The sequence below is a fragment of the Penaeus monodon genome, chromosome 2, assembly GCF_015228065.2.
Source record: "Penaeus monodon isolate SGIC_2016 chromosome 2, NSTDA_Pmon_1, whole genome shotgun sequence".
In the NCBI taxonomy this organism is placed as follows: Eukaryota; Metazoa; Arthropoda; class Malacostraca; order Decapoda; family Penaeidae; genus Penaeus; species Penaeus monodon.
Genome location: NC_051387.1, coordinates 16,647,175 through 16,674,431, shown reverse-complemented (window position 1 = coordinate 16,674,431; position 27,257 = coordinate 16,647,175). Strand labels below are relative to the sequence as shown.

The 27,257-nt window shown below is 45.3% G+C and overlaps 1 protein-coding gene across 15 annotated transcripts in view; it reads left to right on the top strand.

Annotated features, from left to right (window-relative positions):
• The window catches only part of LOC119581236 (neuron navigator 3-like), a 160,283-nt gene that overhangs the window by 81,167 nt on the left and 51,859 nt on the right, over positions 1-27,257 (top strand). For all 15 annotated transcript variants that reach the window (XM_037929652.1, XM_037929636.1, XM_037929681.1 and 12 more), the window contains one exon: positions 14,187-14,316. In XM_037929652.1, coding sequence (XP_037785580.1) covers positions 14,187-14,316 — 130 coding nt within the window. The remainder of the gene's footprint in view (positions 1-14,186; positions 14,317-27,257) is intronic.

Sequence of the window (27,257 nt, the reverse complement as noted above, 5' to 3'; positions counted from 1 at the left end):
CCGCGTTGTTTCCTTGGGCAAGGAACTTCACCTCGATTGCCTGCCTAGCCACTGGGTGGCTAAGCCAGCTCAAGTCAGTGCTGGTTCCAAGCCCGGATAAATAAGAGAGAATGATTACCTAAAAAGGTAACACCGGCACTCTCCGTGGAAAGGAACTGGGGACCCTACCACGTACTCACTCCAAGAGCATCACAACGTGAAAACTGCAATTGAGTATCATGCTGTGACCACGGCGGCTCAGACATGAACCTACCGTTAAATGATGATGATATATATATATATATATATATATTTATATATATATATATATATATATATATATATATATATATATATATATAGAGAGAGAGAGAGAGAGAGAGAGAGAGAGAGAGAGAGAGAGAGAGAGACAGAGAGAGAGAGAGAGAAGAGAGTACCGCTTCATAACATAACAACTAATGGTCGTGCAGACTTCATTAAAATGGAAATTTGTTTTACTAGACAGCTGGCGAACACATTGGAAGAAAAACATTTCCCACGCGATTATAATATAATTTATGGAGATTTTTCTCGCGTGCTGGTCCAGGTTTCACTAACGTTCTACCTACACCGTAAGACATGTGTGACGTCACGGTCTGAGACACTTTCTTCCCCGTGCAGTTATTTGTGTCTTCCTTTGTTTCCTCATCTTGCTGGAACATCTTTATTTGGAGTTCCCGTTTACCTCCTTGAGCAAGCGGCCTAGAACACGTCCAAACGGAGATATCCGGAGGCTTGTCACCCAAGAACACAAGGCTAGGTGCACGCCTCTCTATTTTGCAAATAAGATCATCTCATAATTATTAGTATTAACTCACAAGGAAGGTTCAACGAAAAGTAGAAAAGAAGAGTAGAAAAGGATAACAGGAGAGAAAGTAACCAACCCTAGTAAACAGAGCAGGCTCAGAAGAGGAAGAAAAGGGAGAAAACGTGATAGTATTTCGCGCCCTGGTTGGCATTGTGTGGGCGGGGTAGGGGGAGGGTGGGTGTGGGGGAGATAATAGGAAGTTCGTGTACGATCTACCTTAATGACAGCAGCACCTGCATCTCAAGCCACACTCTGCCCTGGCCTGGTAGCGGAGGGGGGGGGAAGGAAGAGGAGGAATAAGAACAAGAAAAGATGATAACAACAAAACGAACAACAGCAATCATGATATTAAGGATGAGAAGGGAGAGAAGGAGGAGAAGGAGAAGGGGGATAGGAATGAAGAAGAGGATGAGGAGGAGAAGAAGAAGAAGAATGAAAATGAGAAGGAGGAGGGAAGGAGAAGGGGATGCGAACGGGGAATTAACTAAGTAGGCTAAGACACGTCTCGACCTACCTGAGACCACACACGGCCTAAGAGAGAACGAGAAATTCGTTCACCACACACAGTGCATCCCCAACAATAATGATGTTATCTTAGTATTTTCCGTGTGAGGAGAGGGGAGTGTACCTGTGTGTGTGTGTGTGTGTGTGTGTGTGTGTGTGTGTGTGTGTGTGTTGTGTGTGTGTGTATTGCGTGTGTATTTGTGTCTGTGCTTGAGTTTATGGAAACAAATGAGCTGTCAAATCAATTATCTCCCGTAAGCTGTAAAGCACCCATCCAGCCGCCCATCCTCTTATTTTCACAAGAGAGTAAGCTTGGGTAATTATGGAGGGCTGCGGTGGGCCCGAAGGCGTGACAGGCGACGTAGGGAGGCTGAGGCGATTAAAAGCAGAGGGGGGGGGGGATGGTGGGGGGTAAATGGATGAGAAAAGGGGGGGGGGTTGTCGTGGACGGCTGGTGTTTTGGGTCGAGATGTTATCTGCAGGTGGGAGGAGGCAGGTCGCTCTCAAGAACGCTCTGGTTAATCTCCTTGTTTAAGAGTTATTTTTGTCCCGTTTATTGGTGTTTGCTATTTCAGGTTTTTGTTTTATTTGTCGGGAGGTGAAGAGGAAGAAGAAGGAAAAGCTGGATTGGTATACACAAAAGGGTATGCATGTTAGGTTATAAATGTATGTATATTTGTGTGTGTATATGTTTGTATATGTATATATATGTATATATATACATATATATACATATATATATATATATATATATATATATATATATATATATGTATATATATGTATATATATATGTATAATATATAGTATATATATATATATACATATATATATATATATATATATATGCCAACACATGCTTACACACACACACACACACACACACACACACACACACACACACACACACACACACACACACACACACACACACACACACACACACACACACACATGCGGAGCCATACATAATGTACATGCATACATACATACATAAATACAGCATACTTGCCTAATGCAAATTAGTCTCTCCTCAACACTTCTTCCTTTTACTCGTCTTGAGCATCATCTCTTCTCGTCTTCTCGCGCCTCGGAAAAGGCCAGTGGAACTTTACAACCATCAGCATAATATCTCGCTGACCTTTCTACTGTTTCTTCGTCCGGGGAACATAATGAGCCTCGAGGTGTCACGTGACGCTGTAATGCTCGTTACGTATAATATCTTGAGGAAGACAAAGGTTGAAGTCGTCCGTTAAGGAACGAAATGGTGTGTGTGTCTGTGTCTGTCTGTCTGTATGTATGTCTGTTCTCTTGCGTGCCACGGTGTTCGAAAAAGTAAAATTAAATTTCATTGTGTGTTTTCTATTCTTTCCCCTTCTCCCTCTCCATTCTTCTTTTTAGTGTTAATTATGCGAAGATCCCCCCACCCAGATATGAAGAAGCAGCATCATTTGTTACTTTCTACTTCATTATGGGGCGAAGGGCTGATGTCACTGTATTATTACATTTCCTGTCTTACAAGGCAATCTTTCTCGCTATTCGATCCCGATTGTAATTATGTCATCCTTATATTTCGAAAGCAAGGAGTTTTTTTATGTGTGTGTGTGTGTGTGTGTGTTGTGTGTGTGTGTGTGTGTGTGTGTGTGTGTTGTGGTGGGAGAGAGAGAGAGAGAGAGAGAGAGAGAGAGAGAGAGAGAGAGAGAGAGAGAGAGAGAGAGAGAGAGAGAGAGAGAGAGAGAGAGAATGTGTGTGTGTGTGTGTGTGTGTGTGTGTGTGTGTGTGTGTGTGTGTGTGTGTGTCTGTCTGTCTGTCTGTGTGTGAGAGAGTGAGTGAGTGAATGTGAGTGTGAGTGTAAGTGTGAGTGTGATTGTGATCCCCACACTCCGTCCATCTCCGCTACGGTACGCCCTACTGACTCCTCCAGAGCAGCTATGTACTTGCCTCCCCGGAAATGACGAAGTTTGTGGCTACTTTTTGCTCGCGGTATTTTTCTCCCCTTTATCTTATTTGCTTTTCGCTTATTTTTTCGCTCATCGTTCCTAATTCGTTCCTAACGTCCATTCTCCGCGTTTCTCGAGCCATTTTGTTCTTCCTAAAAGTGTGTCTGGGAGTGGCCGTTGACCACGGAGAATTCGTATAACTTTTTTGTGTACTTCGAATAAAAGTTGTGGCCCTCTTCCCCGGAGCCGCTGCCTCGCCCCGGTCGTTTACAAGAATTACGCGAGAAGTTGCCGAGATTTGTCGCTTCCATCCGGCAGTTTCATCGTTTCTTTGTGTAGCTTCGCGCGTGGGTTGAACCCCGAGAAGTGCTGCCGATCCTCGGCGTAAGTGTCGCGCGTCCCACGAATAAGGAGGCCGCGCGCTACAGGAAATTTATTTTTCCCTTCCCCCTTTGATGGGATCTGTTATGCAAGTCATGGGTTGCCGGTATTTTACATCCGGGATCTGCGCTGACGGAATGAGTCGCTGTCTTTAGCTGCTTACGACGAGGATCGAACGAAAGGAACGCGAGGACATGGCGCAGACATCGAGGGCAGTTTAACCATTAATCATTTATCCTTGCCTTAGGCGTACTGCATTTACCTAGCACATGCGAATTTAGGCTTACTGCCTCCTTGTCATAAATGCGTTAAAGGGGTGCGGTTGGAGGGGCTGGGCGACGGGAGTTCCCGCCTCATCTGGCAAATCTCGATCTCGGAGGTCAGGTACAGCGCTAAATAACTGTCCTGACCTAGTCAATCACGGAGATAAAGTGATAAGCTTGATGAGTCAGGCTGATCTCCCGCCCGAACAGGTATAGCGAGTCAGATGTCGCAGCAGGTAGACACGCATGGGCGATGTGGAATCCAGCAGAGGACTTTAAATTACAGCTGAAGGCCCAAGAGAAGGCTGAGAAAAACACCCTGTTAATGCAGTTAGCGTTTTTCGGCGACACCACGTGCCGCCGTATCTGTGTCAGGAGATCAACAAAGCACAGGCCATGAGAGCTCGACGGCCGCTGTCGAACAAAGGTCTTTCTGCTGCCGCGTGCGTCTAGATGGAGGCCGGGTAGGTAGGGGTGGCGGCCTTCGGGGCCAGGCCCGGGATGGTAATTACGCCTGCCGAGTATGAGTCGCATTTAATTGCTGTAATTATGCTAACGAACCTGTTGTTCCAACGAGGGGAGATTAATTTGTTTGTTCTGTCCCGCGGGTCTTTCTCTCTGCGAGCGGAATCGAAAAAAGAACCAAGAGTGGGTTTCGTCACCTCCTTCCTGTATCCTGGTTTGCGCCCATTAAGGTATTTCACACCTGTCACTTGGGATGACGCAGGTGTCGCGTTATCAGTCAAGTGCCCAAATGATTAATGTTGCTGGTATATTTATTTTTTTACTACTTTTTTATAGCACCTTTCGAAAAGTAACTGTTCACTTTTAGAAAGCAAGTCCCTGTGGAAACACGCATCTGTATCCGGTGTCATGCATTCGCCTATTGTTTCATTTGCCGAGTTCAGTGTCCTCCGAAAGGAATCGATTTTATTTTTCTCTACAGCGTCTGTAATTAGTACATCGCATTATATGTTATTGTCGGTGCGTGACCAGTCGCCGTCGAGCGCAGAAACGATATTTACGATAGTACCTGCAGCGCTTGGTCGACCGACTCTGAGAATTTGTTGATAAATGTACAACTTGCACGCCCAATTATGAATTGTTATGAATGCCAGAAACAAGAATGAGAAGGTAGATAAGGAAATAAAGAGCATGTCATTATAATACTAGGAAGCACTGTGAAAGACAGAGACAAATGCCTGCGGAGATGCACATGTAGCAGGCTCTCCATATGTCAGCACAAGTGATATCACTGAGTACGGGGCCAGCCTTTCCCAGCCGTCATAATGCGTTGTCCATTCGGTCGCAATTACGTTCTTAGCAGCGGGAAAATCGACCTTCAGGCCAAGTACATGTAGTATGGGTCTCGGATTATACTTCGGTTGCGTTGATCATTTACGGTTTCAGGGTATTACCATCTACAGCAATTTCGTAGCGATAAAAATGTGTTCGTGCAAGAAGTCAACGATGATGGGAACGCAGTTCAGGCTGCGAAGTCCCTGTTCTGCTTCCGTCTCTGTCAGTGATATGCACTGCAAATGTTGAAAGCCAAAGCGAAAAGGTTTATTATCGGAGAGTTGCTGGTTGGTGTCGGCCAGCGGTAAAAACGGCCACACGGTCGTCATGTTGAGTTTTTCGTCCGTAGCAGCAGGCTGTGTGCAGCTGGCGACGCGGCGGCAGGAGGGCGGCCAGCTCGACGCCGTGCGGGGAAAGACCTGGCGAAATGCGAAGTGTGGGAATGGCGTCTTTTTCGGGGCCGTTTTCCGAGTGGGCCGGCAGGTTGTTGCGGTAATTGTCTGCAGTAGAACGTGTGTTTAGGTTGGCGCTTTGTTGCAGGAAGGTCGGGCTTAATTCTTGAGAAAAGGGGAATGGCTCTGGAGTGTGGTTTCGCGTTGTCTCTTGGGAATCCTGGTGCCATTGACAAAAAAGAGAGAAAAAAAAAATCATGATGGGTTCCTCGTATTGACGTCTGTTTGTGTGGTTTGCTAAGAGGGGAAAGGAAGTGGCTTATAAGCATACAACTAATTAATGCAGCAACATATCAGACTAAATATATGCATACACATAAATACATTCATATACTTATATGTGTGTGTGTGTGTGTGTGTGTGTGTGTGTGTGTGTGTGTGTGTACATTATATATATATATATATATATATATATATATATATATATATATATATATATATATATATATATATATATATATATGTATGTATGTATGTATGTATGAACATTGTGTGTGTGTGTGTGTGTGTGTGTGTGTGTGTGTGTGTGTGTGTGTGTGTGTGTGTGTGTGTGTGTGTATGTGTGTGTGAGAGTAAGTGAGTGAGTGAGTGTGTGTGTGAGTGTGAGTGTGTGAGTGTGTGTGTGTGTGTGTGTATGTGTGTGTGTGTGTGTGTGTATTATGTATGTATGTATGTATGTCTGTATATATAATCTCTGGGGGCGGGAGTGAATGTTTTAGTACCCCCCTCCTGCCCCCTACCCACCCACGCTGTGCCACGTACATTCACGAGGTCGCCGTTTTATGATCGTTTGCAGGTCAACGTAACTGTTCGTCTGATGCTGAAGTCGTGATGTTTAATCATGAGTGAACTAGGCTTGTGATCCGCATTACGATCTGTTGCTTATGTTGTAGGGAAATCGGTCACGGGAGAGTTGTTAAACATTAATTATGTTGTTTTGATATACATACATTTATCAAAAATTCAGTTAGCTTGAACGATATTTCTTGTGCACGTTCTGAAAAAAGCGGTTTGTGGACGGGACAGGAAATGAGGCGCCCTTGATTGATTCTGAAAGCTTAGTGGTCGTGACGGCGGGGCGAGCTTTTCATTTAAGTGCAGCTGCAGCATGTTAACCTTGGTCGGCAGAAGCTCCTTGGCCGGAGTATTTCAGCTGAAAGAACCAATTAAGTGTGGGAATGCTGGCGGTTGATGGGCAGGTGAGTAAGGGACGGCGAGGAATACAGGTGGAGGAATTCGGTTGATGAGTACAGGTGAATATTTAGTTACGTGGAAAGGGGAATAAGACCGTTTGTAAATATAGTTCAAGGTGATAACCGATTCAGGCGAGGGATATTTACAAGCCTGTATTTCTTTGGGTTGTTGTTTCGAGGGTGGATGTCGTGGGGTTGTGACCTGTATAGTCGCCTGAGGTCGTCAGGTGACAGGTGATCAGGTACCTGTCATGATGAGGGTGGCGGATGCAGGTGATTTTCAGACGCGGTCATGCTGGTGGTTGTCAGTTCGAACCTTCAACCACAGAACTCACAGAACTACCCTTCTTTAATTAAGGTAATATCATTCTACCGTGATGCAAGAACGGAAATATCATCGCACCGCCAAAAAAACGATAATAGTTACACAAGTAAATATAAAAATGAACGGAGATGAGACGCGAAAAAAGCCTCGCTGCGTAAGACAAGATTATTCCGTGTTGTTGAATTTTTTCTTCTCGAGTCTTCTTTTCTAACGAGATGATAACACTAGAAAAGAGAAAAATGAATGAGATGTAATAGAAAGAGGATGTGAGGGGGGGATGTAGGGGAGCGGGAGCGGGAAGGGGAGGGAACCGAGGCCTTGCGGGTCATATGCAGGTGTGTCAAAGGCCAGACCTAAGTACTTCCTTATTGCCTTCAACATTTCATCATTACAAACGCAATTCACTGTTGTTCTTGGTAAATGTGGTTTTACATTAGTATTAGGCAAGTACTGCGAACATTTACAGTACATTCACGGGATACACTGATGACTGTAACTGTATAATGCTTCGGATATTCCAATTATCTTACTGCTGTTTTTTCTTTCACCAGCACTAAATAAGAAACGATACAGTGGTTTGCTTCTCCGCTTATTGCGTAGCCCTTGTTAGTTTTAGCAATATGAGGATACCGAGAATTTGCTTCATTGTTAACGCACAGAGCAGTACCATGTATTTGTTATTATTAATGTATTTTATAAGTCGAGGGGCGTAATATATAACGTTTATATTAACGGTAAAACGAAAGACCCAGTTTCCGCGGCCGTAGACGGAAATAAAACCTTTTATTGCGTCGGCATTTAATAGTAGCAGCGCCATTTGACAGTCGTTCTTCACATACAGTACCGTGATATTAGCGCGCTCTGACGCGGCTAGTTTCCCAAGACTCGGTGAAAATAATGATCCCAGATTGTCTACTTTCTCGTCTTAGGCAATGCCGTGATGAAAGCCTTCCTTTCCTATGGCGTGGGCGGTCTTAAATGGGGAAAATGGGAAAATAGATATGAAAGGAGGAGGAATTATGGCCTCAGTGAGAGGGGTTTGTAGGGTAGTGGCCTTACCAAGAGGGATTTATAGAGCGTTAGTCACGCTGAGCATTTTTGTTGTAACTATATGCTCGCGATTAATCTTGGCAGAACTATCTAGGACACAGTTGGTTATTATAATTCGGCTTGGTTTCAAATCGCTGCTTCGTGTCAAATATATCTGGATTCTCCAATTTCTCTTTCATCACAGCACGCACCTAGAAAGCCATTCTATCACCATACTCATTATTTCATCTCGCGCGTGCATTTGCAATTGATCACTGGCAGGATGAAGGTCTTTTTTGATAAATCTCGCCCTTGGGTAAGCTATCCAAACGTGACGGCTACGTGAGGGCTTGAGGTGTAGGTCCAGGATATGGCAGTTGCGGAAATCAGGTTTTCGTTGGAAGTTATATTTTGAAAATCAATTGGCTGTTATTTTATAACATATGTGATTGTTTGTCTATTTGTGTCTTATCTGCTTATACATTTCCGTTTTCCGTCTCCTGTTTACTGAGTTTTGTTGTATAGTGGTATCTGCCTTGTTAATTTTATTCCACTTTTAACGGAATGAATAACGGAATGCATACATGAATGCAGCTGAGATTTTTCAGGTGCTTGCGGTTTGGGAAGGAATGCAGATTCCGCCTGTGCTTAATAATGCAGCTCCTCTCGTGCATTTGGCTAATTGCCCTGTTAAACAACTTAAGTAATTTGGAACATGAGGGAGCAAGACAGACGCGGTTTGCTATGTATGGAATCACTACCGGTTAGTCTTCATTCTATAGTTTCGTACATGATCGTGTTTATTATGATGTTCTAGACTTTTCCTAGCAGTTCCCACGCCTTGGCAGCTCTGTTTTCACTCTGATGGACAGGTGTTTTGCCAGCCCAGACAGCACCTGTGCGGGGTGAGTCAGTGTCAGGGTCGGAGCACGTGGGTGCCGCAGTGGCAGTGAAGCGTCTGTGCAGCGTTATGGCGTTGGGTTCCGCGCCTTGTGTGCTGCTGCTGCGGGAGGAACAAAGCGGCTCAGACGCCATCGCACACAAAGGGGCCAAGACGACAGTTAGCGTTCACGGAACACGCACACACGCGCACACACACACACATGAACACACGCACACGCAAACACAAACACACGCCAAGCGAACATAATGCGGCTTAAAGGTAAATATGATAGCGACGGTTCAGACACATGTTTTTTTTATCTCACAATGGGAAATATAATCAGTGTATTTTTCCTTGATTTTCGCTCAAGGTCGGCGAATGACAAAATACATGCTGGATTAGGGATCCGGGCCATTTAAGGGCGGCGGCGACGGCCACGGCTTAGCGGAAGGTGTTACGGGAATGACAACGATGCCCATTTATCTTGGCGTGGACAAAGAACGGGAGGGTGGATGTACAGTTGGTGGTGAGGAGGGGATTCGGATATTATCCCCTCCCCCACCACACCCATCGCCCTCTCCTCCCCCTCCTTCATTCTCTCTACATCACATTCTCCCCTCCTGCCTTTCACCTCCTGCCCCCTCCACCCCACCCCATGTCTTACCCCTTCGCTCGACCTCTCCCCCATCCGATCATTAGGCATTGACCCATTTGACTTTGTTTCACTGAGAGCTCAATGTCCTGTTTGCACTGCCGTCGTCGCCTCAACCCGATCGTGTCGTCTCGTATTACGCTTTGTGAGTAGGCGTTCTTTTCTTGAATTCTATCGTCGACTTTACTTCTTTCTTTGGGTAAGGGGAGGCGTGTATGCGTATGAAAGTTTCTTCTTTCCAGTCGAGTGCGTTCCGTGCTGTTATTCTGTGTTCCCATAAATCTCTCTCTCTCTCTCTCTCTCTCTCTCTCTCTCTCTCTCTCTCTCTCTCTCTCTCTCTCTCTCTCTCTCTCCCCTCCTCTCTCTCCTCTTCTCTCTATGTTATATATATTATATATATATATATATATATATATATATATATATATATATTATATGTATATTATATATGTAATATGTATATATATATATATATATATATATATATATATATATATATATATATATGTATATGTATATATGTATATATGTATATTATATATATATATATATATATATATATATATATATATATATATATATATCGCTGTGTGTGTGTGTGTGTGTGTGTGTGTGTGTGTGTGTGTGTGTGTGTGTGTGTGTGTTTCCTTCTCCCCAACCATGACACCACGAAAAAGGTGTTGTTGTTACGGGGCGCCTTGCCTTTCTCTTCCTTGGGGATATTGGATCCTGGCTTTGTCTGAGGTGATGCGATGGCGCAGCGCCGTGTCGCATGGCGTCGAAATGAGGGGTCGGGATCCGGGACTAATTCCTCGCAACATATCTGGAAGCCTCGGGCAGCGATTCCCACACGGAGGAATTCGCAGCCGGCACGACTACTAAAGCGTGATATTGGTCTTTCCAAGTCATACCCGAATGATTTCTTTCGGAAATTGGATAATAAGATAAAGTGAGCCGCACTTGAATTATGTTAAGGGAAAGCACGAGACGCCTACAGAGGGCAGAAGGGGGGGGGGGGAGATCCACCATAGTCGAGGGGTGAATGTCAAACACAAGCCTGGAACGCTGTCCCCTCATCCAGGATTACCAGGCCCAGCAGTTGACCGCTCGAGGGGAGCGTGGCGAGGGGACAGTTGCTCCTGTGTGCTTATCGGAGAAGGAGAAGGAAGATGGTGTGTGTGTGAGAGCGTATGGTGACTGGCTGAGGACTTCCTAGTAGCTGAGAAAAGAGACACTTAGTGGCCAGGTCAGATGTGCATGTGTCATAGGCATGGGTCTGCCTGGCGAAGAAGCCTAATACTCCTGCGGTAAGGACACGTGATGTTGGAAGGAGGTAAAAAACGAAAGAAAAAATACTCTCGAATGAATCACCCCAGTGAGCTGTAGTTGCGGTCGCCGAATTACTAAGCGTACCGCCGGGGGCATGTTCACCGCAGCAGAGACGCTTGAACGCGTGTGAGTCAGCCATCGCGGCGAGGGCGAGAGCGAGGGCGTCTCCCGTAGCGGAGCCGGGATGCCCAGTTGCCTTGGGGGCGTCAGGAAACGGGGAAGCTTTCGTAAAGTGCAAGCATGGACATAACAGAAACCTTTGCTTTAAAAATATTGATGCCCAAGGTTTCTTTTATAAATGTTTTTTTCTTTCATGAGTTAGAACAAAGCACTTCGGACGCAAACAATGCGATTTGTTGTAGTATATATATATATATATATATATATATATATATATATATATATATATATATACTATATATAATATATATATATATATATATATATATATATATATATATATATATATATATATATATTATAATATATATATATATTTTTTTATATATTAATATTATTTATTGTATATATATTATATATTATTTCATTATATTGTATTTCTTCTATTTATGTTTGTGGGGGGGGGGGGGGTTGATAGTATATAGTAATTATTTCTGCGTGTGTCTTGCATAGTGCTGGTGTGGATCATGCGTCTGTTGTTTAGCTTTCCCGTTGGTTTGTTTGGTGTCGTGAGCGTCGTGGCGGTGGGGGTTGGGTCCGATCCTTTAGTCCGAAAAAGTGCGTGCCCGTGAACACGCTCTCTCTTCTCTTTCTTTCTCTCGTTCTTCTTTCTTTCTTCTCTCTGTCTCGTGATCTGCTCTTCACTCTCCCTCTTCTCCTACCTTCCAATCGTCCTTCTCTTCCTTTTCTCTCTCCTCGCGTCTCTGCTCTCCCTTCTCTTCTCACGTCTCCTTCTTCTCAGCGGTCTCCGCTGCTCTCCCGTCTAACCCTCCTCTTCCTTCTCCGTGTTTCTCTTGTCGGGCTCCTCCTCTCCTCTCTCTCTCTCTCTCTCTCAACTCTCTCTCTTCTCCTCTCCACTCGTCTCTCCTTCTTCTCCTCCATCCCTCCTCCTCTCTCCCTCTCCCTCTCCTCTCCCTTCTCCCTCTCCCATCCCTCTCCCTCTCCTCTCCCTCCCCCCCTCTCCCTCTCTCCTCTCTCTCTCCTCTCTCTTCTCTTCTCTCTCCCTCCTCTCTCTCTTTTCTCTCTCTCTCTCTCTCTCTCTCTATCTCTCTCTCTCTCTCTCTCTCTACCTACTCTCTCTCTCCTTCTCCTCTCTCTCTCTCTCTCTCCTCTCTCTCTCTCTCTCCTTTCACTCTTATTCTGATATTCACCCACTCGCACATTCTCTTACCTCGGGAACGGCTGGACGATCTTAGATAAACAGCGCCAGAGAGACTGTCCGTGGCACCCACCATACGTCATGGTAAACAGCATCCTCGAGCAGTAGTAAAAACAAGTCGTGAATATTCTCTGAAATAACAGAGCGAAGGGAGGACGCCCTTTTGGAACAAAGCGCTTACGCCACACCCATACACAAACAAAAACAGCGCACGCACAGACAGAAGAGAAATAGAAAAAAACGAGAGAATAATATGTTTACAATCATAATATGTAATGATTTTTGTGGTATTTTTTTTTTTTTTGACGTCAGCTGACACGATCATTAATGAATATTAATTTTCTCTCGGAATCCGGAGAATTATCGACGACCGTCAGCTGTTTCCAGGCCTCGGTCACGTCATTTAACGATCAGCTGTTACATTACACACCGCAAGCATCCCAGGGACAGTCGGAAATCAGCGTTCCATCTCCCCCTCTACCGGCTCTCTCCCCTTCATCGTTGTTCCGTCTGTTGTTCCTTCCATTCAGCTGCGACCTCTTTCGCTGTCACCCTTTTCTTCGCCAAGTGACCCGCGGGCCCCCTTCACTAGTCTCTTCTAACCTTTCAAGATTTTATCTCTCCTTGAGCTTTTCTTTCACTTCGCATGCTTCGTTGTATTCTCAGCTTTATCGGCTGTGCCTCTCTTCTTCTCTCATTCTTTCTCCTGTTCTTACATCCCTCCCTCCCCTGGCTTTTCTTAATCCAGATCTTAATTTTACTTCTTGTTAGAAGTTCGTGTAGGCATTGATGTCAGCGCCGTAACTCTTTCTCATCGGTGTCAGTCACGTGGCCATTGTATGGAAATATCAGCAGTCTTGTTCTTCCCACGGCGACTCGGCTGTCGTGACGGACCTGTCGCCTCCCGGTCTAGAAAGTAGATGTAAATCTATTTTATTGTCTCAGACGTGGTTGTTTTTGTCGCTCATTTTCTAATGACGCTAACTCTTCGCTCCACTTGCTTTTTGTTATTTTACTCAGTACATACTGACCAATAGATGAAATCTATTCTCGTTGTTATTATTTACTCTGGCAATTGATTTTATCGAGAGTCATTTGCCCTATCCAGTTCAGTGTCCGTTAGTTAATCGACGTAGGACAACCGCACGAGTTTTCCGGTCGACCGCCAGATGTCTGAATTGTATTTGTATGGAGCTGCCTTTCCGCATCACAGAATCCCCCAGCCCAGGGATCGATTATTTGGGAAGTCGATGCCGGGCCTCCAACGCTGGATGTCGCACTTTGTCGCTATTGATATTTTGCAGTTTTACCGTTGTTTTGCCCAGAATATTGCGCATTGCGTGTTGCTTAAAGTGGAAAATGAAACTCAAGGAAATTTATGTATAATGATTTTCTAGGTTGGGCGAAGGACGCTGGGGCGCAGATGCCTCCATAATTGATTACTAGACCCATTTTTACAAATCGTTTGCCGCAACGTGTGAAAGAGTGTCGGTTGGGAAGTGTCTCCCAATGTGCTTGTGCCGCTGGAACGTAGTCTCGTTTGATGTCGCATGGACCCTATAGAGTGTAAAATTGTTGTTGCAATATATGTTCACTGAGTCTTTGTGGTAAATGGGAAGATATTGTTTTCTAGGTAAATTATTGGATTATATATTGTTTAAAATAACTATGGTGAAGCCCATATCGTCTCCTTTTAAATAACGAAGTATCCCCTGCATTCACAGATACGCTTCCCATTTCCTGAGACTGACTTCCCGTTTTCTTTCACCAGGTTCCCAGTTGAAGACCGTCGCCTCAGCGAGCAGCAGCCGCTCCACCTCTCCGGCCAACGGCAGTGCTTCCTTCATCCCGCAGCCCAGGAGCCACAGCGGCCGTGCATCGCTCAACGAGAAGCACTCCAAGTAAGTGCCACACCCCCTTTAAGCTCCCTCATGACATTACCTAGGTCAGGTGTCAAGGAGTGCCGCATTATCGGCTCGGTGCTCAAGAGATGAGAGTGGGATAGTGCAGCAAGCACAGTGATAGGAGGACAATGATAGCGACCAGGAGAGAAGGGAATCTGCCAGGGAGGATAGTGAGATGTGGCAGGTACGTGGCACTGGGAGATGGAGATGGCGATGCTTGCGGCAGTGATGTGATAATAACCAGTGGTGATAATGAGAAGGAACGGAGGCTGAAGAAGATACAGGAAATGACATCCGCTAATGCGTGCACAGCTTCTCAAAATATCAGTAGCTTCATGAGTGGGGGAAACATTCAGAAAAAGTGAATTATTGTGTGTGTGTGTGTGTGTGTGTGTGTGTGTGTGTGCCTGCTTTCATTTCTTTCATGTTTGAAGAGCAGGAAATGTCAACATTGAGGAATCCGGCACACGGGAAAAGAGTTGACAGAGTCAGCCTCTCGAATCCGGGCGCCAAAGACCTTCCCGCTGAGGATTTTAAACCGATCGCCCTGACGACGTTGGTGGGATACGGGGCAAGACAGTGACTCACTACTACCTCTACCATATCCTTTCGCAATGTCACTTGTAACTTTAGTACAGTGGGTTTGCACAGGGTTAAGAGAGGTAGTTAGGAGGTAACTGTACCCTCAGGCATCATCAAAAACCTCGTTAATGAAGGCTTACATTGTCATTAATTTGCCTCATGAGTATGACTTACGAAATGCTCATACTTACGGGAAAAATAATGGGTTGCATTAATCTAAAAGCAGATTGTTTATTTATTTATTTTTATAATAATTATTATTATTTTTTGGGGGGATGGGGCGATAACGGTAACGATACATGAATATCAACACCTGAAATTTGTTCTGATTGAAGTAGGTCGTTAATGGACGATATAGCAGCATCTGCTGTACAGAGAGCACATCGAGCTGAATCGGACGCACAAGTGTTAGTTGAAGTTACGATTTTTTTTGTCCAGTCACCCTCGTTAAAATCGTAAATTGAAAAGTGTTTTAACATGCAAAACCACTGCATGAAAAGCCTTTGAAAGAGTGTCTGGACATCAAATTTGGTCTTGTGCATGACGTACAGACCACATGCTGGGGATGTCATCATGCGGCTTCATCAACAGGTACCTGACACAGTTACCCATCCTCACCATGACTCGCTTGAGCTAAGTATAGTTGGTCATGCAGTCATTCATAGCTGCGGATCTTGTTGCATTCTCCTACTCTAAGCGAGAAGAGCAGAGGGAGAGAAAGTGAGGAAGAGAAGAGCAAAGAGATAGAGAGATAGAGACAGAGACAGAGTCAGAGGCAGACAGACAAGCAGACAGGCAGGCAGACAGGCAGGCAGACAGGCAGGCAGGCAGGCAGGCAGGCAGGCAGGCAGACAGGCAGGCAGGCAGGCAGGCAGGCATACATGCAGGGAGGCAGAGAAAGAAAGAAAGAGGAGAGATTGTGAGAGAGATGAAAAAATAGAGATAATTCATCACTATATGACCCTCTAGAGGCAAGACGTGAAGAAGTAATTGTAAAGGAAAGGTTTTAGAAAGTTGGGCACACAGGAGAGAGAGCAAAGTATCACGCATGGAGAAAACGGGAGAGAAGACAAGGTGTAAAAGGTTTCCTTGCAAGGGTGATGCTGTGAGTTGACTTTCATGTGAGGTTACTAAGGGTGATAGGGTGGGTTTGGGTCAGAGATGCGGGGGGGCGGGGGGTCCGCTTCAGTGGATAGGGTGAGGGGAGATAGGGATGGTAGTTAGGGTGAGCTCTGTGGTTACTAGTGAGATCTGTTTATACCGTTTATACCTGGTACTTCACTCTTACATGTATTGATAGACTATTGTGGATTGTTGTGATGACAGTTCATACTGTTTATTTACATCAAGGAACATGAGTTTGCTCTTAAGAACGTAAGTGGAAAGAGGCTTAAGAATATAGGGGAAAGGGAGTACCAGTCATAGTAATTTGGCCTAGAGGGAATGAAAGGAACAAAGCAGAAATTAGGGAAAACTCAGCTTTAGTTAGTTAGTTTGTGTGTGTGTGTGGGGGGGGGGGTGGCGCAGGGACACAAGAAAGGCCTGGGGTTCCATGAAAGAGCACATTGAGAGTGCCACTGTGTGCAGACCCCTTGCGCTCGCCGCGGTGCCGTCCTGCTGTCCTGCAAGTCACAACGTGGTATTTTTATGCGTTTTTTTTTTATTTGTTTAATTACTGTCTCTATTTCGTTCATTAATTCGCGATACATGGGACGCGGTGCAGTGTATATTGCTTTTGATGAAATCTTGGTAAATTATATATGATATTATTATAGCGCAGGATAAGACAGGCAATTCTGAATATAGTGTCTTTTCTTTTCTTATGTAAATAATTATATAACGTTCTCGTTGGCTAAGTTGAGAATTCAGGGTGATCTCTTTGTAATCTCCTTTAATTCGTTCGTGTGTAAGAAATGCTCCGCTCATATAGAGTGGATGCAAAGCAGGGTGATTGGAGGTGTACCATACAACACATACAAACCTGTTACAGGTTCCTGCCCACACGCTGGTCCACACCCTGTTTATTAGCTGCACCGACAACTCCTTTAGGTGAGTCACCCCTCGAGTGGGCGACCGGGGTCAGAGAAAACGCCTTTGGTCGGGGTCGCTATGATGTTTACCAACTTTTATCTTAAATGATGCTTTTTCACGATGGAGACTAGGATCTTCTTATCTCATTATCGTCTGTTGTTTGGGATTATGCGTGGGAAGGATATCTTGCCAGCTCTGCGAAATCGACGGCTTTCCTTAGGTTTAATGCGAATTCAAAATCTTTTTTCAAATGTTCAAAACGGCATACCTCTGCTTCTTCCAAATATGGTCTACCCGACAATTGCCTGCATTGGGTATACACCAGCAGCCTCAATTAATGCTAAATAGAATTGAGAATAAACTAGTTAGGCCGGCTCAACACCTACGTTTTTTCACATTAACTTGGGTTGTCGAAGTCTGGAAAGAGAGAGAGAGAGAGAAAATTGTCGGGTAAAAACAAAAACTTCTTAGAATTAGCCCTAAAAGGAGCCTCGAGAACCTTTTTGTCGGTGTTTACTGTTTATCTTGAAGGTCACGAGGTCAGGGCAAGGAGGACAGAGTGGGGGGATAGAAGACCAATTTGTAAATTACAGCATTCTTTGTCGAGTTATATTTTGCGGAAATTGGTGGTCCTATTAAACGAGGCTGGGGGAGAATAATGAAGCCGAGCAGGTGAATTAAAGTAAATGAAGGAAAAAGTAAAACTAGAACTAAAAAAAAAATTATATTGGCTGGTATCTCCAGAGCATATGTGACACGTTCGCTCATCAAAGGTGCATTCACACCCCTAGCGCGGCGGCGGGCGGCGGGAGGTGGCAGTTCCGCCATATTTCAACGTTTTGTCAGCTTCTTGCATGGCGACTGGCACATTGGTTATAGGAACATCTTCCTTACACACGAGGCAGGCTTCCGAGGGAGAGGGAGAGTGGGGGCGCCGGCCGGGGAGACGAGCGATTGGTTATTTATTCCGGCCAGACACATCCGTCAAGCGCGGGCAGTAAACGAAGCCGCGCTGGCCATTTCCATGTTGCAGCCTCGCCCATTGATAGCCCTTCTTCCCCCCTTTCCATACCCCCCATCGGGCGCTCTGGCAGGGATCCGCCCCCGCACTCGCACGCCTTCGCGCCCACTTGCGGCTTACGGTGTGGGCGGCGGCGTTCGCTGAATATGGCGACGGGAGTTTAGTTAGTATTCTTCGGTCGTTCCGCAAGTCGTTTTCACTTACAGGCGGCGGCGTGGCAGGCGCTGATGGCGTTGTTTTGACGGGAAACTTCTGCTCGCGGGAGTTTTTGTTGTCAGGGTCTACGACGGATTTTTCCCTTTTTTAGGATAGGGAATTTTATCAATGAAGGGTTTGGTGTGGCTGGTCTGGGAAGTCTTAGATTTTTTAAAAATAGATCTTACACATTTTCCTTAATTATCTGACGTTAATAGACAGATGGCAGAAATTGTTCTTATATAGGGGGAGTCAAGGATGGACATTATGCAACCATTTTCTCCTTTATAATCCAATGAGGATTATTTTGGTTAAAGTTTTCACCAATAATGATCAAGAAAAATTAAAATAGTTAGTAAATAGATTAACAAGAACAGCTGGCGTGCAGTCGGCATCGTCTTAGTGGGCGGAGGGAGTTGTCTAATGAGCGAAAAGTAGTTAGCAACAGCACCGGGTCTTCGCAACGAGCGGGCGATCGGTAGTCAAGGGCTCTTAGGGCGAGTGCTGTTTGCTGAGCCAAGGACGCGAGGTTGAGAGTGCCAGGTTAGGCGTTCGTTGGAAGGAAGCGGGTCTCTCTCTCTCCCTCTTCTCCTCTTCCTCCTCCTCCTCCTCCAACTCCTCCCCCTCTCTCCCTCCTTCCTTCCTTCCCCCTCCTCCTCCCCCTTCCTCTCCCTCTCCCTCTCCCTCCCTCCTTTCCTTCCTTCCTTCCTTCCTTCCTTCCTTCCTTCCCGCCCTCCCTCCCTCCCTCCCTCCCTCCCTTCTTCTTTTAGGTAGGTATATATATATATATAGTTCAAACTTTAAGTCACAGTATAAACATGTTCACTCTCTAGACGCCTTCCCAGTCCCGGTTTCACTCCTTTTAGGCTCGTTCATTCATGCCTCCTGCAACCTCCATTCACGGCCTCCATTGTCTCGGATTAAAGCCAATCGACCCGTATTTGTGAATGATCTCCTCCCCTATTCTCCCCCATGTTTCTCTCTCCCTCTCCCTCCCTCCCTCTCTCTCCTTCCCCAGCTAAAAGATAGGGTAATGAGGTAATTCGCTCTGCAATTTACCCTGAGGTCTGTTCTGGGGTCTACCCTGGGGTCTCCCTGGGGTCCACGAATGGGAGGGTCTAGGTGGGAAGAAGCTACGTGTGTGTGATCTTCGAAAATTGGCCATAATCATGATGCGGGAACTTGTTGCTAGAAGCAGGTTTTAAGTGCGTGTTTTTGCCCAAGGGATTTCTCGCTCCTTTCCTTTGCTCTTTCTTTTCTTATCATCTCTTTTTCTTAGTCATATATATATATATATATATATATATATATATATATATATATATATATAATATATAGATAGATAGATAGATAGATAGATATAGATATATATCCGTTTCTTCTTTCTCTTATCGTTCCTCATACTTTCGGTCATGCCTATTCGGTTGCTTCGTCGTCTTCTTTCTTTCTTTCCTTCCATTCTTTCTATTTACCTCTCTCTCTCTCTCTCGCTCTCGCTCTCCCCCTTTCCCTACTTCGTTTTCTTCGATTTCTTCTTCCTCCCCCTCCTCTTCGCTATCATATTTTCTTTTATTATTCTTTTTACTTTTTTTGCCTCTTAGGCATATTACGAATACCTGTTCTGAATGCGCCCCGACCACTCCTTCTCGGGGATGCTTCGAGACGCGGCTGCATTCATATACCCACTGAAGGGTCATTGTCGTTATCAGAATGTTGTGGCTATCATTACTTCGATTCTTTTGAATTTCGTCCGGATTGGATTAGCTGGTTCAGGATCTGATTGGCTATTCCATGATTATGTTACGCAGTTGTCTAATCATTTTGGTATTAAAGAAATGCACAGCATTATTCTTGCTAATGTTTTTTTTTTCGTCACTGCCGTTGTCTTACAGATTGTTTTGATTGTTTCATTTTATTTATTATTATATATTTTTTTTTTACAAAAAGTTTATGTTATCCTTATAATCACTACTGATGATATCATTATCGTTGTAATTGCCATTCATATTATTATTGCCCTCATTTTACCCTCTCTTCGCTTGGCTGAATCTGGACATGGCATTAAGAAAAGAACGAGCTGTGCAGCATTATCATATCCACCGATTTCAGATGCCCAGATAAGGGGTGACTTTGTAAGATCTTAACTCCAAGTATTATTATGTGTCTGATTTTTTTCTCCTTTCATTTTAATCTTTCGCGCAAGAGCGGATGTTTTTAGCTAACGTGCATCGGAATTTGCTAAATCATGGGTTTTGAAGCTTCTGAGAAATGTTTACTTCTTATGCTTCATGTGATTCTGTGTATTTGTTTGCATGGGGAGGAGTTTGCTGCATGGGGGAATACACGCGTTTGCGTTTCTGTTTGTTTAGGTGCGTGTGTGCACAGATGTGACGGGTGTGCGAGTAAATAAGAATGAGAAATGCACAAATTGAAGTGTAAAAAGGCAAGCCGAAGCCGAAACCGGGGGAAGAGAAGACCCAGATTTCCAATAGAGACCAATGTATTTCAGTGATTACTTTGAATTTTGGTTAGTCCACAACAGTAAGAATAACGATATATGTCTTTTAACATATCCTGTCAAGATCATAACCTCTCCACTTAATAATATTTACTTTGGTACGAAATCGTTGCGCCATATGCATGCGAAAAAGAACTGGTTGCCGGGATCGGGTTCTATATTGGATCGTCCCCGTCAATCACTGATGAAGTGGTTGCCATCGGAGCCAAGAAAGGGTGCTGGTCGCCGTGGGCGCTCGCTCAACCGAATCTCGTTGTAAACAAGTCCACGTGGCCGGTCAGTTTGCACAGATGGCGGGCTGCGGGGGAGGAGCGCGAGGCAAATATGGATCAAGTTATTCTCTTTGTGTGTGCTTTTGTGCGAGTTTGATGTGGTCATGCGCCGTGGATTTTTAAAAAGTCAAATAGCTATGGGAATTACTTTGAAGTCTCAAAAGTCAACTTAAGGAGATGAAAGGAGGCGGCGGCCCACAGGTGAATACTCCTAATATTATCATCTCTTTTACCGCTCATTTTTTTCCCAAGGAGATGGAAGTCCTCGTATGTATGTGGCTCTAGATATGAAATCGCTTGTGCCTGAGGATCGTTTCGTTAGGAAATCCTGAAGGTATGAAGTAACCATCGGGCGCCTGTGACTGCAGGCCCCGCTAAGTCCCACGGCTTATCTCGATTATTTATAGCGGCATCATCATTCTTGTCCGGTGTAAAGGTTGTCTGAAGTTGGTCCCGACGAAGGCGACGACCTTATCTGTGCGGGTTTCCTGAAGGTCTCATGACGTCAAAATGGCGTCACTGTAATTAATAGTATTTTTCTGTAAGAAGACAAATTCGGTGATTGTTTTACTGCTGTTTTAACTTTTTTTTCTTCTTCTGTACATCATCACATATATGATTATGCACCGTTACTGTGGCGATGTCCACTGAACCTTGTCACACCTCTCACGAACAAAGCCCCAGGCCACGCCCCCGTCGTCTGTTATTTATACACAAGGTCCACCCCCACCCCACCTCACCCCACTTCACCCTACCTTCCGCCCCCGCCCATACCATGATCAGCGCTCTCACCATGCATAAAAGGAAGGAGGGTAGGAATTACAGCTGTTACACCTTGGTCATGCATCGCTCGCTGGGTCGCTCTGTGAATGTAGGTTATGCAGCGTATTTTTTTTCCATTGACTTTATATCCATTTAGATTTTCTGTAGATTGCTATTAATGGGCGAGAGGGATATACGGGAATTTCTTTTGCTTTCTTGTCCTTCTTCTTCTCTCGTTTATCAGCTACCTACGATGTTTTTTTTGTCTTTTGTTTTTAATAGCTTCCCTCTCTCTCTGTCTGTCTCTCTCTCTCTCTCTCTCTCTCTCTCTCTCTCTCTCTCTCTCTCTCTCTCTCTCTCTCTCTCTCTCTCTCTCTCTCTCTCCTCTCTCTCCTCTCTCTCTCTCTCTCTCTCCATCTCCTCTCTCCTCTCTCTCCTCTCTCTCTCTCTCTCTCTCCACACACACACACACGCACACGCACACGCACACGCACACGCACACGCACACGCACACCCACACACACACACACACACACACACACACACACACACACACACACACACACACACGCACACGCACACGCACCACACCACACACACACACACACACACACACACACACACACACACACATTTCTAAGTCTCGCTTTATATTTTCCAATATTCTGTTTCATGTTATACTTCCTTTCATTTTAGTTGCTTCCTGTATTTGTATTGGCTCTTTTCATTTCCCTTTTTCCTCTCTCGTTTTTTCTGCCTTTGCCTCGTCTCTCATCCCTCGAGGTTCAGCTCATCCTCCCTTTTTCCTCCATTTATTCTTTTATTAACACTTCATCCCCATTATTGTATCATATTCCACACCTCTTTTCTCTAGCATCTCGTCTTTTCAACCCAACCTTTCTCTCTCCTCTCCTTGCTTTCTTTCTCTTTTATTGATTTTTCTTGTCATTCCCTTCTCGTCCCCTCTTCCAACCTCCCCTTCCCATGATATTGTACCCTATACAACTGTTACGTTTCCCTTTTCCCTTTTCCCGAATGAAAGCGCATTCGATTTATGCCAATATTCGATTGGTTAATCAACACGGGATGGCGGCAGAGGCCCTCGAGCGAAGGGTGAAAGGGTGAAGGGTGGCGGGGGTGGAAGGGGCGGGAGGGGGGGATGAGGGAGGAAGGGGAGGGCGGGCGAAGGGGAAAGCGCTTGTTTTGCATTTGCTTGTTTTCTTTCTTCGGGCGAGGGTAAGGTAAACGTGAGGACGAAGGTTGAGGGGTTTCTCTTGGCCTAGCGTTTTTTTATGAGGTGAGAGGTGGGTGGTGATGCAGGAAAGTGGAATGATGGTATGCGAGCAAGGCCATTTCTATGGTAACCAAGCATAGGGAAAAGGAGACGTGTGGGGGTTTTAGGAGAGGGTGATAATTCTCTCTCTCTCTCTCTCTCTCTCTCTCTCTCTCTCTCTCTCTCTCTCTCTCTCTCTCTCTCTCTCTCTCTCTCTCTCTCTCTCTCTCTCTCTCTCCTCTCTCTCTCTAGCTCTCTCGCAAACACGTTAATTGGAAGATTTCAACAGCGGTCATTCCCACTCGCCACCCGGCGGCTGCGCTTCGGGGAGAGGTAGTAATCCCTTGCAAATGCAGGGAAACATGCCCGAGGTTGAGATGTCATTTGCAGCATTGCTGCAATAACATCGTGCAACACGTTTCCAGAATGCGAAAGCGTTGACTGCTTGTCACCTTGTTATCAGTCGCTTATCGGCGCTGTCATTTTAAGGTTGGGAAGTAGATTTTAAGAAATTATATACATATCATAGGTTTATAGAGACGATCGGAACAAGAATCATGCACGGTCATTTTCGTGCACCTATGCATAAGGGACCACGAAGAGCGTTGTTTGTATCGTTCTCACGCTCACCTTGACGTAACCGGACGCACGTGTGTTTACGTCGTCAGGATCTGCGTGATGGCGGTGCGCGGCGCCAGTCTCCTGCTAACGGTGTGGAAGGTAACACGGCGACGCGGCGCGCTCGTTCTCTGGATCCGACGCCAGGACGTTACTTCGGCGTCAGGCGGGACGCACAAGGACAGTCTCGTGCGGAAGACAGCTCAGCCTAAAGTTTTCGTTTTTGTTATTTTGCCCGATGAAGAGCTGTTATGCAAAGTGATGTAGAGGAATCGTGTGACTAGTTCTTACCTGGAAGCTGGACTGGACTGTGGTCCTGCCTGGTGAATTACGAGTGAAGTGATGTGTGCAAAGTATTGACTTTTGAAAAGGGATATTGTGTTGATGCATAGTCTCGTACCTACTTGCCCATTGATAATGTCAACGGATATTGTATAAAAAAGTAATGAAAACCTGAAAATCCGAAGGAAACAGTGCATTCGGCTAAAAGACACCAGGCAGCGCCAGTTGTTACAGTGGTCCCTCACCTCTCCAAACAAGCAGGCTCCCGCCCGCCAGCCCGCTCACCCCCTCGGCCCCCGCCCATGTGGTCGCTCAGCTAACAGTCCCCGCAATGATTGCTCTGTCGTCATCGTCCCATCGGCCACACTTCAGGGCCTTCACCCTTTGTACTGTTTGTGTTATATTTTTAAATCTTTTTCAGCGACAGACAAAGCCTTTTTTGTTTTTGCGTTTGCGGGTGCCGGAGATCTCTGTTCGTAGTGCGGAAAGTGGTGACGCTTGCTGACCCTAAAGCATTCATGATACCCATTCAGTTGGCACTCAGGCAGTACAGAGTTGTAACTTACGACTTATTTGTTTCGCTTTTTTACTAGAGAGTTTGGAAGAAAGAAAGCGCTATCGAGATAATGCTTCCACTTGAACGCCTTAATTATGGGCTGCGAAGCGCTCCAGCGATAAAGAGAACGATAGGGGCGGAGCCTGAGCGGGCGTGCATGTGGGATGGGCATAGCCGCGAAGGGGCAGGGGGGGAGGGGCTTGAGACAGTGAGGGTACAGACTTCGTACGTCGTGTCTGTCGCCGTAACGTTAGACTCTGAAGGGCATTGGAGGCGGCGGAACAGGGCGAGGGGAAGGGAGAGTACTCATAGAGATGCTAAAGGGGAATCCACTCGAGCAGATGTTTACCTTCGTTGATAATTATTTTCGTTGCTTTAGAACCGATTTTAAAAAGAGGGGGTGCGGGTCGTCACGTGCAGAAGTGGCACTGACGGACGCTACGGGCGGCGTCTTGTTACGTCTCATCACTTTTTTGTCAGCTCGCGATCGGATCCGGGTTGAATCTGACGGTATTCCTTGTAGGAGACGAAGGGGGTTGGAGGTGGGGGGTCTTGGCGCCAGCGTGGAGGATTAGCAGGGAGAAAGAGGAGAAGAAGGAAGAGAAGAAGAAGAAGACGAGGAGGAGGAGGTGGAGTTGGAGGTGGAGAAGCAGCAGAAGGAGGAGAAGGAGGTTGAGACCACAAACCGCACCTTAGCGGTGGCGTCACTATTGCGATGAAGGTTCCTACGATCCTTCATGCGGAACATTTTTATTGTGAGAGCTCCTTCTCACGCGAACTTGTGGAGCTGAAGGATGCTTTCTCTCTCTCTCTCTCTCTCTCTCTCTCTCTCTCTCTCTCTCTCTCTCTCTCTCTCTCTCTCTCTCTCTCTCTCTCTCTCTCTATCTATCTATCTATCTATCTATCTATCTATCTCTATCTCTCTCTCTCTTTCTCTCTCTCTCTCTCTCTCTCTCTCTCTCTCTCTCTCTCTCTCTCTATATATATATATATATATATATATATATATATATATATATATATATATATATATATATATATATATATATATATATATATATATATATATATATATATATATCCCTCTATCTCCCATTTTCCTGATAAGTTGGATTGTGTTTGCATTTTGCAGTGTGAATAATGTATTATAGGATCTCCCACGCCTTCTCTCCTTCGCCTCCCTTCCTTCACTTCCATCCCCGAATTTCCTTCTCTCCTCCCCCTCCCTCCCTCCCTTCCATCTCCTCCTTCCTCCGCCATTCATATCTTTCAAATCCTTAAAACTTAGATAATTTTGTCTAGACGTAGAACTTTCGGAGAAAATCATGACTTCAAGTGTTCTCGCAATTTGCTCTAAAGAGGCAGCGGGAGTTGTGTAATATATACGAAGAGATAGAGAGAGAAAGTCGAAAAGATTAAAGGAAAAGAAAGAAAAAATAAGAAAGGAAAACAGTTTAATACTTGAAGGAAAGACTCATTCTTTAAATAGAATATAATTGATGTTGATTTCCCTTTTTCTGTTGTTTGTTTTTTCTGTTTGCTCTTCTAACTTTAACTGCTTCGGAGGATAATGTGTTTCCCGTAGTCACATGGCAGCTGAGGAATAGCAAAGCCGGGTGTCTCTCCTTAACCCTTCCTTCCCCTCTTCCTTTTCTCCTCTCCCCTCTCTGGCCCTCCCCTCTCGCCGGCGCCTCCCCTTTCCACCCCTAATGAACCCTCGCTTGAGTGGGGGGGGAAGAGGGGGGGGTGGAGGCCGAGAGATCATTTGGTGGATAAGAGGATATAAAGATCTGGGATAATCACCAGGGAAGATAGGCGAGCGAGAGAGAGGGTTTTTTAAACTGCGAAAGCGTGTGTGTGTGTGTGTGTGTGTGTGTGTGTGTGTGTGTGTGTCTGTGTGTGTGTGTGTGTGTGTGTGTGTGTGTGTGTGTGTGTGTGTGTGTGTGTGTGTGTGTGTCTGTCTGTCTGTCTGTCTGTCTTGTCTGTCTGTGAGGGGCAGGGCTTGGAGTGTAGAGGGAGCACTCGACCTCTTTCCTCCTTTTCTCCTCCCCTCTTTTCATTTCCCCTCCACCTCTACTCGCATTCTTCTCTGCTTCCACACTTCTTCCCTCGAGGGTATCCTAAGATAAAACACACGTTTGTATTATCGCCAGTGATCACGCGCACCCATGCATACACGCGTTGAAACGCCGAAACAAGCACAAAAAACGACAGCTGTGTGGCATTTAAAAACGGAATAAGACTGATCATAAATGTCTATGGAGTCTTTAGTTCTCTCTCCTCGCCTAATCACTGAACGGCAGAGGATGAAAGCCAAATGCGAACTGTTTGTTATTCCTTGAAGACTATATATCACAGCGTTGTTCTATAATCAGAAGTACATGAGTTTATACCTTGACCTTCCCTCTGTGACGAAGACTTTTTTATGGTTCAGACGGCCAGCCTTTCCTTTTCCTTCTTCTTCTTCTTCCTGTGCTTTTTTTTTCTTTTTTTTTCTGCTTCCTCCACTTATTATTATTCTTTTTCTGCTTCTCCTACTTTTTTATCTTTATTTTTCTTCTTCCTTTTCCTATTCTTCGTTTTCCTTTTTTTCCTCCATTCTTTACCCTTTTATTTGAATGTCACAGCGCCTAAGAAAGGGGAAAAAGTAACCGATTGGATAGTGGTGTGTTGCAAGTAGGGTGTTTCCCCTCACTCTATGACTCAGACCTCTCGCGCGGAGGGTGAGGGGCGCGAGGGCGAGGGTGAGGTGGGCGGGCGAAGGGGGTGGGCGTAGACGCGCTCATAAAGGACTTCTCTCAGTGAACTTATGTCCTTGTCGAACCCAA